At 24.2% G+C, this 22,872-nt stretch overlaps 4 protein-coding genes and 1 long non-coding RNA gene across 8 annotated transcripts; 2 read left to right on the forward strand and 3 right to left on the reverse strand.

Annotated features, from left to right (window-relative positions):
- Positions 1 to 2,029: 2,029 nt before the first annotated feature.
- Positions 2,030 to 3,473, reverse strand: LOC122849337. The gene is made up of 3 exons (XM_044148029.1): positions 3,381 to 3,473; positions 3,255 to 3,293; positions 2,030 to 3,169 (listed from the first exon to the last, which is right to left on the reverse strand). Exons 1-3 carry the CDS (start codon positions 3,471 to 3,473, stop codon positions 2,072 to 2,074), a joined length of 1,230 nt encoding a protein of 409 aa, XP_044003964.1. The 3' UTR covers positions 2,030 to 2,071.
- Positions 3,474 to 3,746: 273 nt separating this feature from the next.
- LOC122848142 lies at positions 3,747 to 4,311 on the reverse strand. Its single transcript, XR_006373445.1, has 3 exons — positions 4,272 to 4,311; positions 3,901 to 4,076; positions 3,747 to 3,826 (listed from the first exon to the last, which is right to left on the reverse strand). It is a non-coding gene; the product is annotated as an uncharacterized LOC122848142 (long non-coding RNA).
- A 262-nt stretch (positions 4,312 to 4,573) lies between these two features.
- Positions 4,574 to 16,397, forward strand: LOC122848143 (zinc finger protein 236-like). Of its 3 annotated transcripts, none has more exons than XM_044145998.1 (11): positions 4,574 to 4,598; positions 4,974 to 5,105; positions 5,170 to 5,666; positions 5,746 to 5,910; positions 11,355 to 11,486; positions 11,551 to 11,697; positions 11,912 to 13,330; positions 13,406 to 13,643; positions 13,713 to 13,807; positions 13,876 to 14,133; positions 14,241 to 16,397. In XM_044145998.1, exons 2-11 carry the CDS (start codon positions 4,988 to 4,990, stop codon positions 16,395 to 16,397), a joined length of 5,226 nt encoding a protein of 1,741 aa, XP_044001933.1. In that variant the 5' UTR covers positions 4,574 to 4,598; positions 4,974 to 4,987. The 3 variants fall into 3 exon arrangements, with proteins under 3 accessions (XP_044001933.1, XP_044001932.1, XP_044001934.1); XM_044145997.1 differs by lacking the exon at positions 4,574 to 4,598 and adding an exon at positions 4,705 to 4,840; XM_044145999.1 differs by lacking the exons at positions 4,574 to 4,598; positions 4,974 to 5,105; positions 5,170 to 5,666; positions 5,746 to 5,910 and adding exons at positions 7,597 to 7,794; positions 10,812 to 11,277.
- A 292-nt stretch (positions 16,398 to 16,689) lies between these two features.
- LOC122848144 (probable tRNA (uracil-O(2)-)-methyltransferase) lies at positions 16,690 to 19,289 on the reverse strand. Its single transcript, XM_044146000.1, has 4 exons — positions 19,014 to 19,289; positions 18,780 to 18,872; positions 17,678 to 18,684; positions 16,690 to 17,612 (listed from the first exon to the last, which is right to left on the reverse strand). Exons 3-4 carry the CDS (start codon positions 18,599 to 18,601, stop codon positions 16,713 to 16,715), a joined length of 1,824 nt encoding a protein of 607 aa, XP_044001935.1. The 5' UTR covers positions 18,602 to 18,684; positions 18,780 to 18,872; positions 19,014 to 19,289; the 3' UTR covers positions 16,690 to 16,712.
- Positions 19,045 to 21,837, forward strand: LOC122848145 (FAD synthase-like). Of its 2 annotated transcripts, XM_044146002.1 has the most exons (9): positions 19,045 to 19,161; positions 19,327 to 19,501; positions 19,566 to 19,897; positions 19,958 to 20,101; positions 20,164 to 20,306; positions 20,375 to 20,578; positions 20,661 to 20,849; positions 21,098 to 21,358; positions 21,426 to 21,837. In XM_044146002.1, exons 2-9 carry the CDS (start codon positions 19,390 to 19,392, stop codon positions 21,532 to 21,534), a joined length of 1,494 nt encoding a protein of 497 aa, XP_044001937.1. In that variant the 5' UTR covers positions 19,045 to 19,161; positions 19,327 to 19,389; the 3' UTR covers positions 21,535 to 21,837. The 2 variants fall into 2 exon arrangements, with proteins under 2 accessions (XP_044001937.1, XP_044001938.1); XM_044146003.1 differs by lacking the exon at positions 19,045 to 19,161 and having other exon boundaries at positions 19,390 to 19,501; positions 19,589 to 19,897; positions 21,426 to 21,726.
- Positions 21,838 to 22,872: the final 1,035 nt, after the last annotated feature.

A 22,872-nucleotide genomic window follows, 5' to 3' on the forward strand; every position in this document is an offset into this window, starting at 1 on the left:
TTCCATATTTGTTGAATTTTTTATATTCAACAAAAAGATGTAGTCATGAAAAATTAGATTTAAAAAAAAGTTCAAAGGATGATATCATATGAGTTGTTGAACTGATTAAATAATCTTATGACATAATAAGTCTGATTATAATATCAATTTATATGACATTGATAATTATATGCCAAATAAATAACAATAAATTGACAAGTCTAGATAAATTATTAAAGTTATAATTAATTAAATAAGACTCAAATTAAAAAAAAAAAACTTTTTTTTTATTTCCGTATTGTTTTTTTGAGCCAAAAAATTGATAAATAAAAAATAATTTTGTGCACCTAATTACATATTGATTGTTACAACTGCTTACATTGCTTTAACGAGCTTGAAAAATTTGAAAGAACTAAATATTGAATTGAATGAAAATGTTGAAGACAATTTTATTGTCAAATTAAGAGGAATAAAAATTTTAAATTGTTCTGCATGCAGACAACTTACTGATGCTGGTGTCATTCAATTTATAAAGAATAATCCAGATCTTGTATTTCTTAACATCAGCTTTAACAATGAAATTACAATTGACACGATTACTGCTGCAGAGGAGGTATCTAAAAATCGTACAAATGATACTTTTTTATATATAAAATCTGATTTAGATCTTGAAAAAGCCTGCAGTAAATCTCAATGGTTAATTGATTGTTAAAATGGAATTGAAGTATTTTTTTCCTCAGTAAATATATCTTGTATTTTTTCTACATTTTTACAAACAAATCATTTTTAAAATAATAAAAGCCAAAACAAAATTATTACAAAGATGTATTTTTGCTAATTAACTGTTCCATATTTGTTGAATTTTTTTTAAACAAAAAAATGTAATTATGGAAAATTATATTTAAAAAAAAATTTTTATACAACATGTTTCGAATTTTTTGTAGCTAAAGAAGAGGATAGCTATTACCCCTCGTAATTTTTTTTGAAATACTTCGTATATAACGCAGTATAAAATGTATATGGATTACCAATTCAATTCATATAAAATTTATAAAAAACAATAAATAATTAATAATAAGTTATACACGTGTAGATAACAAAATACACGTGTATATTTCAAGTACATTAATGGTTTGTGTCCTCTTTTTTTTCATAATATATTTACAATATATTATTATACCTAAATAAATGCATTCATTTTCAACAGGACTCATTTTTTCAATGCCTTGGAGTAGTGCATCCTTGGCATCTTCACACTTTTAATTGTGTAATCAATTTATCAATTTATTTATAAACATATAATAATTAAAAAAAAAAATTTATTACCCTGATAAAGGTTTAGTCAATATTAATAGCAATACAAGTCAATTAATCCAGTAGCATTAGTAGCTAAAATAATATGATTTATAAAACAGAAAAAAAAAAATTAAATAAATAAATTCTAAGAATAATTTTTTTACTATAATTTGACTAGATAAGATTATAATTATTAATAACGAGATACAAAAATATTATTTAAAACGATTTTTTATATTTTTTAACTTGCTGAAATAAAAATTTAAATTGTGGATTAAATAAATATAAGACATTCGTTTTTATATGAATTATACATACATACGAAAATGTATATAATTTATTGAATAGAATTAAATTGAATAATTGAATATAAAAAAATTGATATTGTGATTATTGTGATTACAAAAGATTAAAAACATGTTTTATAAAAGTTTTCTTTTTTAATTTGAGTCTTATTTAATTATTATAACTTGATTAATTTACCTAGACTTGTCAATTTATTGTCGCTTATTTGGCATATCATTATCAATGTCATATAGATTGATATTATAATCAGACTTATTATGTCACAAAATTACTCATCATCCCTTAAACTATTTTTTAAATCTAATTTTCCATAACTACATTTTTTTGTTTAAAAAAAATTCTATATATACGGAACAGTTAATTAGATAAAAATAATAATACAACAGCTTTGTGATGATTTTTTTTTCAATTTTTGTTATTTTAAATATGATTTTTTTGTAAAAAAAATAAAAGATGGACCTGCTGAGGAAAAAGATACTTCAATTGCATTCTAACAATAAATTAACCATTGAGGTTTAATGTAAGCTTTGTCAAGATTTAAATAATGAGCTCTTATAGATAAAAAAGTATCATTTATACGATTTTTAACTGCCTCTTCTGCAGCAATAATCGTGTCCATTGTAACATTTGTGTTGAAGCTGATGTTAAGAAATTCAAGATCTGGATTATTCTTTATAAATTGAATGACACCAGCATCAGTAAGTTTTTTGCATACGGAACAATTTAAACTTTTTATTCCTCTTAATTTGACAATAAAATTGTCTTCAATATTATCATTATGTGCAACATTAAGTTCTTTTAAATTTTTCAAGCTCGTTAAAGCAATTAAAGCATTTGAAGTGATATCACACCCTCCAATATTCAAACATTTCAAGAGCTTAAAATTTTTAGCAATAGCAATAATAGCAGGATCTTTAAGTTTGCAAGAAAATTCCAAATTCAAACTTTCAATATATTGCAATTTTGATAAATCATTAAAAATTAATGCCTCTACTTTAGTAGACCCGTAGATTTCCAGATGTTTAAGTTTTTTACAATTATTCAAAACTGCAACTATTAGTTTATTACTGTTTACTTTATTGGTACTATTTGTCCTGTGCAAAATTAAATAATTAAAATTTTCTAATTTTGTTAATTTTATAATAGATCCACTATTTAATGTACCAGTATTTATGAATTCTAATTTATTGCAATACTTGATGATTTTTTCGATTACGGCATCACTAGCTTGCCAACGAATATTTAGATATACCAAGTTTCTCAAGTTTACCCAGTTTTCCATTTTAATTTCAGCTAGATCAACATCAAAATCTGGTGCATCAAGATGTTTTAGATTTTTGCATGCATTGAAAATACCACTGAGTGGGTTTGGAATATCTTTCATATGACTATCCACGAAAGACACGTCTTTAATGTTGAGATGTTCCAAGTTTGAAAGTTGATTGAATGTAAAAATCTTATCGTGAGTTTGACATTTTTGGAGATCGAGATAAACAAGTGTTGTTTTTTTTGATATTTCTTGAATAATATTGGTGATGTTGAAAAAACGTATTGTCAAACTTCGAAGATTGGTAAAATTTCTCAAAGACTAAAACGAAATAAATTTAACATAGTTAATATTCTTTCTTATGAATGACAATAAAAATAATGATTGACCAATAAAAAGTACTTACGAAAAGTGATAGTGATACACCATAAGTTGAAATATGATCCTGAAAAAAAAAAAAATTTAAACGTTATAGTATTCTTTCATATTAATGACAAAAAAATATAATTATTTGCTAACGATAGCTACTTACGGAATGGCATATTCCGGGATAACACGACGGCGGTGCATCATATCTCAAAAATAAATGAATTTCATTTATATTTTTTGGAAGACTATTCAGCATTTGAAATTGAAATCTTTTTCCAGTTATATGTATTTTAACGACTTTCAATTGCTCCAACTGTGTGAATGCTTGAACAAAGCGATCAGTGTAACGATCTTCTTTATATACGTAAATTACAAATTCAAGTGTTGTTAAATTTTTGCAGTATTCAACAATTACTGGCATGATACTTGAGTCACAAACTTTTGAAAGAATCAATTCTTTTAAATAAATACCACAATTGAATAATACTTGTTCAACGTATGACTGTGCTAAGAAACATTTTTTATAACTACGGACAATTGTATTGGTACATTTGTATTTTTTAATATCATGCCAAGCTAGTTGACAGGCCTCTTGCCATTTAGAACAAACTGGAATAGAAAATAACAAATTCAATAATCATTAATATCAACAAACTAAGTAATATATATTTTGAAGATCATACCTTCCTTCATAGTCATCCTCTCAGATATTGGCAGCAGCATGAATATTTGTGCTAATGAATCATTATCAAGAGAGTTGATGAGATCCATTTTCTCCTCAACATCATCTGCAGAGACTTGTTGATTTTTCTCAATACTTATTCTCTTTGCACTCATCATCATGACTCATGGATAAATACTGTAAATATAAACAATACATATTATTGGACTGTCCAGATTGTTGATTAAATATTCATTAAAATTATAATGATAAATTTTAATTTTTTATGTCAATTAATTGAATATAATCAAATGAATATAATTAATAATACCTATATATTTTTTTTATGATAAATAAAGAAATTGTTGATTAAAATATTGAAGAAAAAGTAACCTAAACAAGTGTACTCTATCACTAATTAAATATTGATTCATCTTACCACAGAAAAATCAATTAAAATCAGCAAAAATTTAAGGATACAACTACCTGAATAGACCATGAAAAAAAAAAACTTCGTTCAACTTTGTTATTACTTGAAGAAAATTTAAATTTTTTATTAAAATTTTAATAGGTTATACAATAACCGATTAACCGTTATAACACGTTTTATAACACGCGAATACAAACAAGTAACAACGAATCAACCCTTTGTTTTTTTTTTGTTTTTTATTACCAACAGTCGGTATATTTGTCTCCATCTAGCGATCACTCATCAAAGGAGTAATTATCATATTTACATTTTAGACATAAATGTCAAAAAAAAATAATAACAATAGTAATAAATTTCTAAGATTAATTGTTAATTATTATTTTCGTTATCAAAAGTAATAACAAAACTTTTATTTCATTCAAACAATTGACAATTCAGATAGCTGTTTGTTTAAATTTTTGGTGGTTTTTAATTGATTTGTTTGTGGTTACATGAACCAATATTTAATTAGTGATAGAAAGCAGTTGTTTAGGTTATTTTTCATTCAATATTTTAATCAACAATTTCTTTATTTATCATCAAAAAAAATATAAATATTTTACTATGTTCATTTGATTATTAATTTATCTTGAATATTAAAATTCGTTTATTTATTATTTTTAAAGGTTTATACTTGAAAATGTTGACTGAACAAAGTAGTTCATCAGACTCAGCTGAGACAGTGTCACTGACACTTGGTACTGTACCAGTTGGATTTATTATTTCTGATGATGGTCATGCACTTCTAGCTGTTATAGGTAAACCAAATAATTTTATTTTAATAATTATTTTTCTAAGCAATAAAAATATTTAAAATTTCAGAAAATGAAGATGGAAATTTGGAAGTTATGTCAACACCAGTTGCTTTTATACAGCCAAACAATATAACAGCATCAACAAAACAAACCACTGAAAATATAAATGAAAAACAATTGTTTCAATTGAATATTAAAAACGAACTCACACCAATAACTAATACAGAAATTCAACAAATAGAAACACAAAAAATAGAAGAAGAAAAAGAAGAAGAAAATATAAATTTATCTGAAATTGAAACAAATGAATATATTATAACAGAAATGCTGGACGATTCTGTTACACTTCAAGATAATGAAGAGCCAATTAATTTATCACCAAAAAAAGGTCCAGGTAGACCAAAAAAAGATGAAGAAAAAGATTCACCAACAAAAAGTATTTTAAAATGTGAAATATGTGGTGAAGAATTTAAAAAAAAAAATATTTATCATAAACATATGGATCATCATGCTGCTGAAAAGCCTCACAGGTGTCCAAAGTGTCCAGCATCATTCAACATACCAGTAAGTGAATTGAAAAAAAAAATAAAACAAACAAACATGAAAAAATAAATAAAACAAACTAAATTGATAATTTTTACAGTCAAATTTTACACTTCACATGGCAACACACAGTACAGGTGACACAAAATGTCCAGAGTGTGGTAAAAAATTTTCAAGGATAGCTAGTTTTAAAGCCCACATGATGATCCATCAAAAAGAGGACAATTTATTTTGCACAGAGTGTGAAGATTTATTTGCAACAAAGGTGAGTAATAAAATTCCTCAGCAAGCTTACAAGAAAAAAAAAAATCCAATTGTTAAATTGATCTCAATAATAATTGCATCTCAAGATGTCACATATAGGCACCAATTTAGATACCACCAGATACAGAAACAAGTTGAAAAATATATATAAATTTTTAACACTAAGATCGTAAAATTCCATTTGAGCGATTTGAGCGTTAAGTGGAAACTCTTCCGGTGTGTGTTGCTTGGCTTATCATCATCACCATGAAGTGATTCTAGAGTGTCTTATTATTATTAGTTTTATTTTTCTTTTCCTCTTTACATTCAACAGATAAATGTCTGTTTTTTTTAACAAGAAAAAAATAAATACAAGCAATAATTAAAAGACCAAAAAATAAAATTCATATCAAGGAATTTCAGTCATGGTCCAGTTTGGCAGGGTCATTCTCCTTGACCTATCTTATCATTCAAAAAATAAAACATAAGCAAATGACGACGTGACAAAATTAAATAATACAAAATGATGAAAACATATGAATAAAAAGATAAATAATTTTATCGATTAATATGAATTGAGGCTTCTTCATTTTATCATGTGGGATGTTGTTAATAATATTGCAAGTATTACAAGTAGGCGGTTAAATAAAAACTTGACAATGTTACGCAACTTAATTGCATGATCTCATAGATCTCACACTGATTGATATGACAAGTGTACTTTATAAAGAAAAATATGAAAATAAAAAGAAAAGAATTCTTTTTCTTTAAATAATATCATCAGCAGCATCAACAGCATCAACAGTATCATATTATGATTTTTTAAATTGTTTATTTAAATATATATTTGAGGATTTCATTTATCACGTACAGGGGGTTAAGTTTATATTTTTTTTTCCCATAAATATTTATCATCTGACAGTAGAAAAATCACCCAAGTGTTTAAACACATGTGCTCCATTCAAACTACCAAGAATGATTTTAAACTTTTTAACAGATAAACTGTTTTTTTTTCTTCTTTTTCTTCCTCATTCTCGCATTTTTATATTTCCCCTCTTGATATCATGTTTCACCGAAATATGTCGGCTCTAGAAAAAAAAAATAGCTGATACAAATAAATATAAAATTTAAGATACAAAAAAAATAATTTTATTTTCTATTTTAATAGCTTTGAATTATTTTTTATTTTTTCGAAATTTATAATTGTCCTAGTGCATTTCTATGAGGGGCATTATTATTTAGTATTTTTTTTTTTTCAATGATGACATCATTTCGAATTAAGATGTATAAAATTTTATTAATAATCCACAATATCATAAAACTATTTAATTTTTTTAAAAGATAATAATTTAAACAGTCGTAAAAAATTATTTTGTGATGATTAATTTATTTTTATTATGAGAATGTGTGTCAAATTGTCTTTGAAAATAATGTAGGTAGTTTTAAATAATTGTTAAAAATATTTTAATTAATTCAATTCATATGAGGTTTATTATTATAATTTAATTTAAATAAATTATATTGTTGTTTTATTATTTATTCATTGATGAATCTTCTTGATGATATTTATAATAATTAATTTGTATTAATGGCAGTCAGTGTAATATGATAATTCAAACGAGATAATATTTATTTTCTCAAATCGTTGCTGCTGTTGCTGATGCTGTTAAAAGTATCAGTGTGTTGATTTTTATACATTTATATATGTATGTTTATAAGCTTGATGATTTGACTGTATTATATTTAAAGTGTGGGCTTTTGGATGGGATCCAGTGGTCGTCATTGTGGTAGTGGTAAACGAGATCGCGCAAGGCACACACGTGCTTAAACATTGACAGTTTATTTCTTTTCTTTGAAATTCAAATTTCAATTTTCAATTTTTTTTAAATATACATATATATTGAGGGTATTTTTTTTCCTTAAATTTTTACTCCAATTTTTATTGAGTGATTATTTTTTTATCACTAGATAATTAATTAATCAATTTTGTTATTTATTTTCGTGAAAAAATTTCGTGTGGTTTTAAAAATTTCTTAAATAATATTTAAATTTATTTATTTTTTTTTTAATTTGAATTAATTAATAAAGTGTATTGCGTTTTATTTATTGTTTAAATAATTTTATCAATAATTAATATTTTTAAAATTTTTTATTTCGATTTGTTGTTTCAATGTGAATATTTTATTTATTTTTTATAAAAAAAAATTCTTTTTTATCACTAGTTAATTAATTAATCAGTTTATTTATGTGAAAAAGTGTCTTGTGAATTTTTTTATAAACAAATAATATTTAAAAAAGTTTAAATAAATAATATTAGTTTTTTTTTTTATTTAAATTCTTAGAATTCATTTATTTAAAAAAAAAAAATTATTTTATATGTATTTTCTTATGACAAAAATCATTATAAATCGAGGTCAAAAATCATTCTTATCAATTTGAAATATTATTATTAATTATCAGTTATTATAAATAACTAAAATAATTATTTATTCATAAAAAAAAAAACTCCAGCTTGATTGAAACCTAATAGAAATAATAACAAAAAAATTTTCAAGTTTATTATCAATTTTTTTTCTTCTTTCTTTGTACAAAGTGTTAATATTTTTTACACAATTTATCAAACCCCCCTTTGATTCACCCAATGTTAAAAAAAACTGATAAATCTCAGCACGTGTATCTTCTTTTTTTGTATTCAATTTTTTTCGTTAGAGTTCATTCATTCATGTGTACAAAAATAATACAAAATAAAAAACATCGAATTAAATAAAGCACTGAGATAACAAAAATGTTAAAAATAAAATTAGCAGTATATAGTATGATAATGTTAATCAAATTCGAATCAAAGCTCCATGTGATTTTAGAATTGAAAATGTGAATAACTGGTTTTGATCGAGGTCCCAAAATATATTCGCTGACGTAACGCATAAAAATCATCCTGAAATGTTTCAAAGGGTTTTACAAGCAAAATGTCCACTCCCTCATTAAAAAAAGGACTAAATTTTTTATCGAAATCATTCTTTTTTTCCATCGAAATTCCCTTTTTTTTCCATCGAAATTCTCCCCTTTTTTTCTATCGAAATTCTTTTTATTTTTTTATCATCTAAAACCCTTTTTTCTTCCACTCAATCAATATTATTTTTATTTCAATAAATGTCTTTGTTTTATTTTTTCAATCTTTAAGTATTTCTTTTAAAATTATTTTCGTCTTGATTGATCCTTGTCTGTAGCTTCAGGACCTTATTTAAATTCATGTCAAATGTCAAATGTCCCATAAAAACGATTTTTCTCTCCATACACATAAATCCAATAATAATATTTTATTTATTTTAATATTATTTGCAAGTATGAAGAGTGTTTCTAGTTGTACTGACTTAACTGTCGGTTCTTGAACTCCCTTTTGAAATGAGAGAAATCTGAGTAATGTTCCCTTATCGTCTCGTTCATGACTTTCAACCATAAGACTTCAATAATCATATATTTTTTTTTTCTCTTATAATTCAATTGTTCATTCATTCATATTCATAAATAATTTTTTTCAAATTATATTTACATGAATTAAAAATCAAAAAAATAAATACTCATTTTTCTTTTCCCTTTTTTTTCAATTAAATTTTCAATTCATTGTCGTATGTGTGCGTGTAAAGTGTGATTGCAATTTTATTTTATTTATTTTTTTCCAGTGAAAGTTGTTGAAAGAAATTGCAATAAAAAATATATATTTAAAAAATAAAAAGGGTAATATGAAGATGGGATGTGCAAATATCGTTTACCTTTTAAAGTCATGATCCTGTTGAAGATTTTGGGCTTTTTTTTTTGACGTGAATATTGCCACAAGGTTGACGTAATGTAATGTATATTTAAAAAAAAATACTGTTAAAAATTATCCCCTCAAACACATACTGTGTTATAAAATTTTTTTAAATTTATTTTTATGTTTATAATGGTCTTGGTTATTGTGTTAAGAATACACACTTTTCTCTTGGTATTTTTATTTATTTTATTTTTTTTTTTCGATATAATAACACTTTGTAAATTTATAGGGGTTAATGCCATCTTAAATAATTCTTTCGATATACATAAGCTGTTATTTAATTCTCAAAATATAAAATATAAAATCATAACATTATAGTATTTATATTTTTTTTTTAGTCGATAAAGATGTTAGTTTTTTTTATTTTTTTTATATCGTTAAATAATTTAAAAACAATCTAGAAATTCGTTTTTATAAAACACCATCATTCTAGATTTATTTTTTTTATTTTTTTTTATTTTTTTCAAGACTATTATTATACTCGGTTGTCGGAATTTCTATGCTGATAATAATAGTATTTTTAAATTTATATAATTTTTATTTTTTTGTAATAAAAAAACTATACAATATTTGAAAAAATAAAATTTCTAAATTTAATATTTTACATACAAACAATTTATTGATCAAATAAAATATTGAATTATATTTTTTTTTTTTTTTGCATTTGCTTTCTTAGAATACGACAATTATTATTAATAGAATTTTAATATTTTACAATGAATTTTTTTCATCTTTTAACTCCATCATAAATAAAATCTATTTTTATTTTTTTTATTATGAGTATGAGTCACGTTGCAGTTTAAATTACTTTGGCCCTTTTTTTTTTAAATACATTTAACAAACATGCCAAAAAATTAGCAGATTTATATTGCAATTTTTTTTACAAAAAATTACAATTGAACTGATAAAAAGTCTGATAAAATCCACAAACTTTATTCATCAAATTTAAATGAAAAATATTTTAAAGAAAAAAAAAAAGTATATTCGTGGGTGAATCTCATATCATTTCCTGCTTGATAATTTCTGTCATATTTTTCATGATTAAAAAATCACTGCAGTCACTCTTGTAAATTATAAAAAATAATAATTAAAATATTTTTTTTTCTATATAGATTTAAAAATAAATAATTTTTGTTTGAAAATAAAAAATATGTGGGAGATCTCTTGTGGAGATCTTGAAACTAATAACAATGTTAAAAATTATTATTGTTTATATGAAAAATAAAAAAAATAATAAAATAAACATTAGAGACCAACTCTGTGATGAATTTAATTTTTTAAAAATATCAAAAAGTGTTGAAAAAACTTTAAATCAATTAAAGTGATTTTATTTGTGTTCAGCTTGTGTATCATGTGTTCAATAGATTTTCTAAAAATTTAAAATGTTGATAAAAAATACTGCCACTGGAAGAGTTTCCAATTAGTCAATATAATTTTTTATATTTAATAATAGTTTTTTTTTTTAAATTTAACAAATAAACAATGACGCTTGCTGTTGAGTGTATGAATTTTGCTCTTCTTGCATTATGTTCACGTATTTTTCATTTTGCTCTTGGCATTAGTGCCCAATATTACAAGGTACATTTGGTTAAAAAAAAAAATACATTGTTTAAATAAATTGATAAATAATGATAATTTTTTTTTTGAATGTTAAGGCCCAATTGGATGCCCATTTGAAACTTCACAATGAAAAATGGTCAACTGATGATGTGAGAAAGTGCAAACTATGCAATAAACAATTTACCCAGCCTGCTCTTTATCGTCTTCATATCCGAGAACATTACAGAGTAAGTTTTTAATATCATCTCATGTTTCGTCTTTAAATTTTGATATTTTATATTATTTTTACAGCTTCAAACTAAAATTATGAAACAAACAAAACGTGGGACAAAACAAAAAACAATATACAAATGTAAAATTTGTAATTTTAAAATTTTCCAAAAACCAAGTCAATTGGTTAGACATTTATTAGTTCATACTGGTGAAAAACCTTTCAAGGTAAAAATTAAATTAATTATTTATTCCTTAAATATATTACTAACAAAAGGGCGTAACTATTTTTTTTTCTTTTTAATTTTTCCTGTATAAATTCAAGAGACAATTTCTTTGCATTTTAATTTCGAAGCTTTTTTAAATTCAAGCCCTTTTTGTGTTAGTGAAAAAAAACAACAAAAATGTATATAATTAAATAAAAAAATTCCTTAATTTACAGTGTTCCCAATGTTCACGTGCATTTTCACAAAAAAGTTCACTAAAAATTCATATGCTTAGACACATTGGACTTCGTCCATATGCATGTGATCAATGTGATGCAAAATTTAGTCAAAAAGGTAATTTAAATGCTCATATATTAAGAGTACATAATATAAAAGAAGGTGAAGAAAAATATAGTTGTACCCATTGTCGTTGTACATTTAAAAAAATTGGTAATTTAAGTGGACATATTAAAAAAATGCATCCACATTTAACGAAAGAATCAGTTGATTGTGACAGTTCAACTGAAATGACAAATGATCAGTCAAATATAACACCTGATTCAAATGCTATTACTGATAATAATAATGCTGATTCAACAGATAAAGAATCACAAAAAATCATTGATAATGATATACTACAACAAGCATTAAAAAATAGTGGTTTATCAGTTAAAAAAAAAAGTCCAGAATCATCAACAACATCAACAACAATAACAAAAAAGCCAGATGGACATACGTCATATGTAACACTTGTTGATCGTTCACCAGATGGTTCATTACGTAATAATATAACAATAAAACAACGTAAAATTGGTGGTACAAGATGGTATGCATGTTCATATTGTCAAAAAGAATTTAAAAAACCATCAGATTTATTTCGTCATCGTCGTGTACATACAAATGAAAAACCATTTAAATGTACATATATTAATTGTAATATTTCATTTGCACTTAAATCAACAATGAAAGCACATGAAAGAACACATAATAGTATTAAAAAATATTCATGTACAATGTGTGATAAAACATTTTCATGTACAGCTAGTTTAAATTCACATATTAAAACTCATTTAAAACCATATAAATGTGAAATTTGTAATTCATCATTTAGTACAAATACAGTATTAAAAAGTCATATTAAAAATCATAATAAAATTAAATTAACTGATGATAATATTAATGATGATTCTTTACCAAAAATAATATTGGGTGAGCCATTGTTAATAAGTGATACTGGTGATAAAATAAGTGTTGAAGAAATACAATCGAAAAAACGACATGTACATGATATTGATGATAGCATTGGACGACCACATAAATGTTGGATATGTCCAGCTGCATTTAGAAAAATAAGCCATTTAAAAGCACATCAAAGAATTCACAGTGGTGAAAGACCATATCAGTGTAATAAATGTGATAGAAAATTTATATCAAATAGTGTATTAAAAGCACATTTAAATACACATGATGAAACAAGACCATATCCATGTCCAATTTGTAATGCTAAATTTTCAACACACAGTAGTCAAAAAAGACACATGGTTACTCACAGCAATAAAAGACCATTCATGTGTCCACATTGCCATAAGACATTTAAAACAACAGTCAATTGTAGAAAACACATGAAAATTCATCAAAATGAACTTGCACAAAAAGTTAGTTATTTTTTTTTTTTTTTTAATATAAATTTAATTTTTTCAATTTAATTAATTACTTGGTTATATTTTTAGGAAATGGAAAAATTAAAAAATGATGATAAAATTATTGTTTTAAATGAGGAAGAAAAAAAAGATATGCCTGATGAAATTTTGACAAATAATCTTAATTTGTCTGATGACATTAGTTGTAATTTTCAATCAAATATAACGTCTGATTTTGCACAAGCATTTTCAGATCAATATCAAGCAATTACTCATGAAAATAAAGATACATTTTTGAATGATAATAATCCACAAGACAATATTAATGGTAAGTTATTATTATTGTTAATTATTAATATGTTTAAATGATATTTAAAGAAGATATTTTATATTTTAGATAATGATAATTTAACAACAACACAAACATTACATGCTGATGAAACTGGAACAATAACACTTCCAAATTATTCAGGAGATCAATCACTCACTCCAGTAAGTAAATTGTTTAAATAAAATATGAAAATGTAAAAATTAATATGCTTGAATTTTGTATTAAATAGGAGAGTATTCGTGAAATTGAAGAGACACTTAATCAGCAGTTATTTAATATTGGAATGAATCTTGGTTTGGATAATAATTTGTCACGTCAAATGAATGATTCAGACAGTGGAATTATGGAAGAATCACGTGAACAATCATCATTGAATATAATATATGAAGATCAAAAATCACTTGAAACTTCATCAGCAATAAATCAAAGTATATTTGGACCGTCATCTCATTTTGATACGTTTGACATGAGCCAAATAAATTTACAGGCAAGTTTTTTTTTAATTTTAACAATTTTCTTGATATATAATCCATGTACACACATAAATAGAATGCGTATATTTAACTTGAATTATTTTTAAAATACATAAAACAGACGGATACGGAAATTGACATGGGTATAAGTTCTGAAAATTCAACGAGTATGGCAAGTATATTACCAAGATCAGCACAAGAAGAACAAATATTTATTCCTGTAACAACTTGTGAAAATAATCATCAAATAACATCACACATGGTGGATGCTGCGAATCAAATACAACCATCAAATGAAATAACATCAATAACAAATTGTCAAAAATATCAAAAAATTATTGCTAAAGCTGATACAACTGATACATCATCATTTATTAATCAATTTATAAATGAAAATGATATTAATACACAAATTAATTCACCAACAATTAATAATATTGATAAACAAAGTAATAATTTAAATTATTTACTTGATAAAAAAACACTTTTACAATGTCATATATGTTACAAAAAAGATTTTACAGCTGATTTATTAAAAATACATCTTAAAACACATAAAAAAAAAGAATTTCAATGCTCTGAATGTGGACAAAAATGTTTAACAAATGGAGGTTTAAATAGACACATAAAAACTCATAAAAATAAAACATTAAATGATAAAGTATCATATGACATATTTGATAATGAAGAATTTAAGCTACAAAATAATATTAATTGGAATAATCAAGGAATTGATGAGCCTGATAGTTCACAAAAATCACCAATACAATTGGATAATTTATTAGCATCAAATGAACAAATGATTAATGATGAAAAACAAGATGATAATGATAGTAAAATAAAATCAACAAAACGACAAATTAAAAAAATTCATAAATGTAATTATTCTGATTGTAATAAAAGTTTTCGTAAACCATCAGATTTAGTACGTCATGTTAGAACACATACTGGTGAACGACCATTTAAATGTGATTATTGTACAAAAAGTTTTGCTGTTAAATGTACATTAGATTGTCATATACGTGCTCATGCTGGTGAAAAATCATTTTATTGTGAAATTTGTAACAATCAATTTTCAACAAAAGGCTCATTAAAAGTACATTTACGTCTTCATACTGGATCAAAGCCATATAAATGTACAATTTGTGATCAAAGATTTCGTACATCTGGTCATAGAAAAGTGCATCTAATAAGTCATACAAAAGATAAAAATAAAGATGATAAAAAAGCTGGAATATATAATGAAACAATGATTAATAATGATTTATTAAATATTGATAAAAGCATTGAACAACAACAGGAAAATAATGTACAAATAATTGATAATACAAATGACACATTAAATACAATAATAAATGAGTCACAATATCAACAACAGCAACAACAACAACAACAACATCAACAAGAACAACAACAACAAACAACAGACTATCAAAGTTTAGATGCAATAACAATTGATACAAATTCATTGACAAATCAATTATCATTTAATAATGATGGTACAATAATTAATAACAGCAATGTATTGTCAGTTAATGATAACAATGATTTTGTAACAAATTTACAATTATTATTAGCAACTGGTCTTGTTACTTTAACAACTGATGATGCAATATTACCAAATGGTATTAATAATTTAAATGAACAACAAGAATTAGTTACAAATGTCATTGATCAATGTAATAATATACAAATTGATAATATTAATACACAGTTGAATGATTGTATAACACTTGAACAATTGTCACAACAATCAACAACGTCATATGAATCAACAAATTTAATTGATACAACATTAACACCAACAGCAACAACAACAACAACAACAACAACAGTGCCTTTAAGCCAACAAAATAGTAAAGTTAATAAAAATACTAAAGTACCAGTTAAACATGAATGTGATTATTGTGGTAAGACATTTAAAAAACCATATTTATTACAACGTCATAGAAGAATTCATACAAATGAAAAACCATTTAAATGTGAGCTATGTGATAAATCATTTTCACAAAAATCAACACTTAAAATACATGGTAAACATCATACTAATGATAGACCATTTAAATGTGAACTTTGTGATAATTCATTTACACAAAAATGTAATTTACAAACACATTTAAAGAGGGTACATCAAATTGATACAAGTGAAGCGAAAAAATCAAAACGTGGACAACAGTTGTTGAGTGATAAATTAACACAAGATAACTATTGTCAATTTAATGATAATAGAATATTAAATTTTGACGATGTGTCATTTGTTGAATTTCTTAAAAATTAAATTTTTTTGTTCATTTAAAATGACAACAATGTACTGAGATTTTTTTTTTTATTTTTGTCAAATTCAATTCTATTAATGTAAAAAATTTAGTAACATATTTTTTATATTTAAAAAAGCAATTTATTATTAAAGTTATTAAATTTAATGGAATTGTGATATAATAATAATGATTTTTTTTTTTAATAAACTAGTTAAATTGTGTTGATAGTCTTCAGGCAATATTTTTTTATTTTGTAATTATTATTAAACGTTGTACCTACAAAATAAATATGAAAAAAAAAACTTTATAATATTCATTTATATTTATGTATTTTATTAATGTTTAAAATTACATTTTTCATCACTAACAAAGCAACCATCTGGATGATTATTAAAAAACCAACAAGGCTTAACTTTAAGTATAACAGATTTACGTTTTTTTTTATTATTTATAATCGTTTCACTACCAGGAATTTTAAATTGTACGATACCATTATTAATTTGAAATACGTGGCTATGATTTCTCAATAATGTTTGTAATCCACCACATTCATTTTTTAATTTTTTCAATAAATCATTTGGTATTATTGTTGCTAGCTTAGCTAGTTCTAATTGTCCACCAGCATTCCATTTTTTATTATCATCTTCATCAGAATTAATAATACGTACTTTAGCTAATAATTCAGATTTAACTATATTAATTATTTCGTTTTGAATATTTTTATCAATTTGAGTACAATTTCTAACTTTTTCAACAGAATCTCTTGGTTTAAAATCATTTGACCATTTGTCATTTGTTGTTTCATTATTATTATCATTATTATTATTAATTGATTCATCTGTTTTTTGTAAAGAACGTTCGTTAATTATTTTTTCAATTTTTTCATCTTGAATGTTTGTCTGATCTCTTGGATAACTTCTTCTTTCACCAATAAAACAAATACGTTTTGTTGATGGTATACGAAGTTTATCAATATTTGTTATAAATCCACATTCTTCACAAACATTTTTTATGTATTTTAAATATCCAAGATATTGACTGTGTGCTGCTGATGGTCGTTGAAATTTTCTACCATCAAATTCATGAGCACAACAGGGAAGTAAAAAAAATCTTGTTTTATAAGAACTACGAGCTGCAATAACTGGTATCCAAGGTGTCAATTCATCCGAGTGATTACCAATAATCCAATCGGTATCAGGAAATAATGATTTTGATGAAGGAATAATTGTTTTTTCCTATTAACAAAAATACAATCAATTAAATTAATAATACATATGCTTTTTTTAAAATAATTAATTACCTCTAGATGTGTTCCTGAAAATAAATCCCATATTTTACGTTTACGAAGATCAATACCAAAACCAGGATGTCCTTCACTGGTGAGAATATAAACTAACAATCCATTGCCACATCCTAAATCAACAAATGATTGTTTGTCTCCTAACATTAAATTATATCTTTCATTATCCCACAGTAAAATTAAATATGTTGCAATTGCAATATCTTCATAGACAAATTTTGCTGGATCAGTACATTCAGGCCATTTCTCAACAAGTTCTTTACCATATTTTTTTTTTAAATTGTTATATAAATCTGCATATATTTCTGGTGATACTAAATTTAATGATCCATCAACAAATGAATCATGTTTTGGATCAAATTCTATCCATTTTATTAATCTTGGAAATAATTTATCCTTCAACCATTCAGCACCAATGTCAACTAAATCATTTAAATGATCAACATGAATACTGACATTTTTAGCATTATAAATTATTTTATAAGCCAAGTGTAGACCAAGTCTTTGTTTAAAAAAATTTATTTTTTTACCGATGCAAATTAAACTGTTATCTTCTCTATTCAATATGGAAAATTCGAACGTCGTCGAAAATTCCCGTTGATTTCGTGGAAATAATTTTCTTATGTACAAATATATTCCATTTTCTTGTTCAAATGGATTCACCTCATTCGACAGTGCTTTTGTATGATCAAATATATTTTTAATGTTATCATCTTTATCAAAGAAATGAGTAATGTGCTGATTTGTTATGAGATCTATTAAATTATCAACATCATTGATTAATTGTCCAGTGTAGAGTGTTTTTGATGATAATACTCGACGATTTATTAAATGTGATTTATTTAAATATATTTCAATTGCTTTATTAAATTGAGATTCTGTTGCATTGACATCTTGACTTATTAATTTTTCAAAATTCATCATTACCAATTTTATAATATCTTTTGTATATAATTATTTAAATTTTATTCTTATTTCTTCAACAGGGATTCAAGATCTATCTTGTACTAAAAAAATACATAAACAATGTCAACAAAAATTCATAATATTTACATTATAACAATATGTCAAATATTAAAAAATTATTAATCATATAAAATACCTTTTTAAAAAGCCAATCAGCATCAATTATTGATTTTTCAATTATTTGTTTGACTCTTTCTGCATCTGGCTCATAAACATGTTGCTTAAAACTCTAAAAAAATATATAAAATTAACAAATTTCTATGGCGTAGTTAATATTTTGAGGTTATAAATGTAAAAAATGAAAGTTGTGATGTAAAATTTTTTAAAATTCTTATTAAATGTATTTTAAAGTTATTTTTAATTTATTTACTTGTTTTATTGAATGTTTATAATGTTCCTTTGGACCTTTTGGTAATTTATCACAAGATCTGAGCAAAAATTTGTACAATTCTTTTGGATTTTTGAGAGATTGTTGGAGTATCTTACTTGCCATTGTCAAACATATGACGTTTTAACAGGTAAGAACTGTGTTGATTATTATTTTCTTACAATTATTAACTCGTTAATTATATAAATGTAAATTGTTGCAAGTTTAAACAGCTGGCTTCATGTAGATTTTCTTTTTAACATTTTTCACCAAGTTGAACTGTTTTTAAATAAAAAAAATGTATATTTATTTTCAGGGTCAATGTCAACAAAAATAATAATAAAAAATCAAAATAAATCATTAATATTAACAATATAAAATGATTAAAAATTGTAAATTTATATTTCGTAATTTTGCAACAAGTAATTTACAAAAAATGGCATTAAAAAATTATAAAAAAACATTTGATAATCATACTGCTGGATTAATAAGTAAGTTGATAAAATTAAATTAAATTATCTATTTAAAATTGTTGTAATGAATTATTCTATTTAGTTATTGGTGATGAAATTTTAAAGGCACAAGTAAAAGACACAAATTCAAATTTCATGTGTTCACTACTTTACGAGTGTGGAGTCAAAGTTGAAAAAATATCAGTTATAAAAGATGACATTGATACAATTGCAAATGAAATACATGAATTTTCTGAAAGATACAAGTATGTTATAACATCTGGTGGAATTGGACCAACACATGATGACATGACATTTGATGGATTGGCCAAAGCATTCAACGACACCTTGGATTATCATCCTCGTCTCTTTGAAATTATTAAAAAATTATATAAAACAGATGACAAATCTTCACCAGCTTTTAAAATGGCAAATGTAATATGAAATAATTTTTTAATAACAAGAATTCAATTTATAATAAAATTATTTATTTAGATACCTGCAAGTTCTGTATTGAATTTTGGAAAAAATCAACAAACTGGAGAATTATTAACATTTCCATGTGTTAATGTTGAAAATGTTTATGTCTTTCCAGGATCACCAGTTTATCTTGAGCCATTATTTAAAAGTTTATACAAGGTACAGCAAAAATAATAATAATTTTAATTTGAAAAATTAATAAACTGTTAAATTTCGAATAGGAATTATTTAAAACATCACAGTCATTTGTTAAAAGCGAGCTATTTATTGATGCCAAGGAAGAATTATTTGCAGATGCATTAACAAAAGTGTCAAAAGAATTTAAAGATGTTGCATTTGGTTCTTATCCAGTAACTGATCAATGGTAAATTTAAAAAACAATATGTTAAAACAAAAAAAGTTTTAAAAGTTGATTTGAAATATTTATTCTAGTTATTACAAAGCTCGAGTAACAATTGAAAGTAACAATGAAAATACAACGTCAAAAGCTAAAGATAGATTTTGCAGTCTTGTTTGTCAAAAAGTTTTTGTTAATTATGATAAATCACCAGAGATTGACGCAGTTGATAAATTTTATAATCTCATTAAAAGTTGTGAATATTCAGACAATTATACTGCTACAATTCAAGATATTAAGTAAATAAAAAAAAAAAATTTTAATTATTTATTTTGTTAATTATGATGGAATAATTAATGTATTATTTTTAAAAAATTATAGAGAAATTTTTAGTGAACCAAGTGAAGTTGCAATTGCATTTGATGGAAGTATTGAATCAACTGTTCTTATTCATCTTGCACATGTTGCTCTTGAACAATCGAAATCATCAGGCAAAATTAATGCAGTTGTATTTCGAAATGAAGAATTTTATCCAGAGACTGATAAATATATTGAAGAAATTTCGAATCGGTGAGTTGAACAATTTACAAATTTATTTATTTGAATCGATATTTTTTATTTTTTTAAATTTCGAAATTTCGAATTAATAAATGGCTTTTTTTTTCAATGAAAAAAATTAATTTATAACAAATTTTTTTGCTTTTTAAATAGCCTCATATTTTATTTGAAATATTAAATTTAATTAAAAATTAGTCTCGTAATTTACAGGTTGACTAATTTTTATAATTAATTTTAATTATTTTTATTAATTTATACAGATATAATTTGCAAATTAAAAACTTGTCAATGCCACTGAAAGATGCTCTAGAAAATCTCAAAACATTGGACAATAAAAATATAAAAATATTACTACTTGGCATAAAATCGAAGGACAAAACAACTGGTATTTTCCATAAACTTTATTCTGATTCAAAATTACCAATATCCATTGCATGCCCATTAATCGGCTGGACAAGTGAAAATTTATGGGCACTTGCTAAATCTCTGAGTCTTCCATATTGCCCATTATACGACAAAGGGTAAAATATAAATTTCGTAATTATAAATCAACTCAATATATACATAACATAATAAATTTCAAAATAGTTTCAGCTGTATCGGTGATAAAACCACAACAAAACCAGATTCAAAATTAATAATAGACAAAGTTGAAGGAAGAACAATATATCTGCCAGCTTGGAAATTACAAAATTAAATAAAAAAAAATATAAACAACAAACGAAATAATTTAAATATACATTTAATTTGAAATACAGTTAATTGAGTATTTAATCGTTAATTGCCACAAAGCCTCCACCGACAATAATGATAGATGGATGAAGCGTTCAGAACGATTATTGTAATAATCGTCAATACACCAAATAACAGGTTTTCGTGTATTAATTTTTTGGTTCTTAATTTGACCTAAAACAAAAGTAAAAAAAAACGAAAAAAAAACAATCATATAAATATGTTTTATATAAATAAATAATAGAAATAAAAAAAATAATCATAAAAATTTACATACCAAAATTTTATTTTTTATTGTAATATATCCTCTCGTTTTGTAGATCTTTTAAAATTATTTGGTTGTTTAATTAAATAATTTTTAGAATCATCTGTATTTGAGATGGCTTTATTTAACATATTGGCACTTGCATTGATGTCACGATTGTAGGTGATCTTGCAAAACCTACAATATTGGTACCTGTGTGGTGAGGTGCTGGTAATACACAAGTTATTGCATTGATTACATAATAATGTAGTACGGAATTCATCGACATAAACTACATCAATCATTGAATTATTATCTATTTTTTTTTTTAATAGAGATAGTGGTGATGATGTATAACCTCTGGTGGCATTTGACATTATAAATTGACCAGCACCTAAAAATGTTCTTTTTCCATCTTTTAATGCATTTATTTTTTTACCACAATAAGTACCACGTTCTAAAAAATTAACTTCACGAGCAGTTGCACGGTGAGTACGAATATATTTATCGAAATCGTGTAATCTCACATAACGTCTGCTGGCATAAAATTTTTGTGATAAACCAAATTTTTCTAAACGATATTTCGTTGTCAACTCATAATTTTCCGACTTATTCAACACAAATAATTCTAATGGACATTTTTTTTCTACCATTGTTTTTTTTGTTGATACAGTTGGTGCAATATTTGGTTCTTTAATAATAATTTTTGATTTTTCATCATCATCACCACCACTTTTTGCAAGTTTGTTTTGTTCTTTCCATTTTTTGTAATTTCTTTCTTTATCATCATCATCAGTTATCATTGGTTCAGTCATTTGTTTTAATTTATTTTTTTCTTTTTTACTTTTTTTCTTTTCAACATATTCTGTAACTTGAATTTTTTTACCTTTAATAAATTCAGCATATATATCTTCTTTTATTTTTAAATATTTATCATAAATTTTTCTTATTTTTATTTCAATGTCTTTCGTTAAGTTTTTTCTTATATTCTTGCGAGTATAATGTCCACATTTTGCAAGAAGTACTTTACTTGGTAAACGATAATGCTGTACTTTTCCT

This window comes from Aphidius gifuensis, linkage group LG2 (assembly GCF_014905175.1).
Source record: "Aphidius gifuensis isolate YNYX2018 linkage group LG2, ASM1490517v1, whole genome shotgun sequence".
Classification (NCBI taxonomy): domain Eukaryota; kingdom Metazoa; phylum Arthropoda; class Insecta; order Hymenoptera; family Braconidae; genus Aphidius; species Aphidius gifuensis.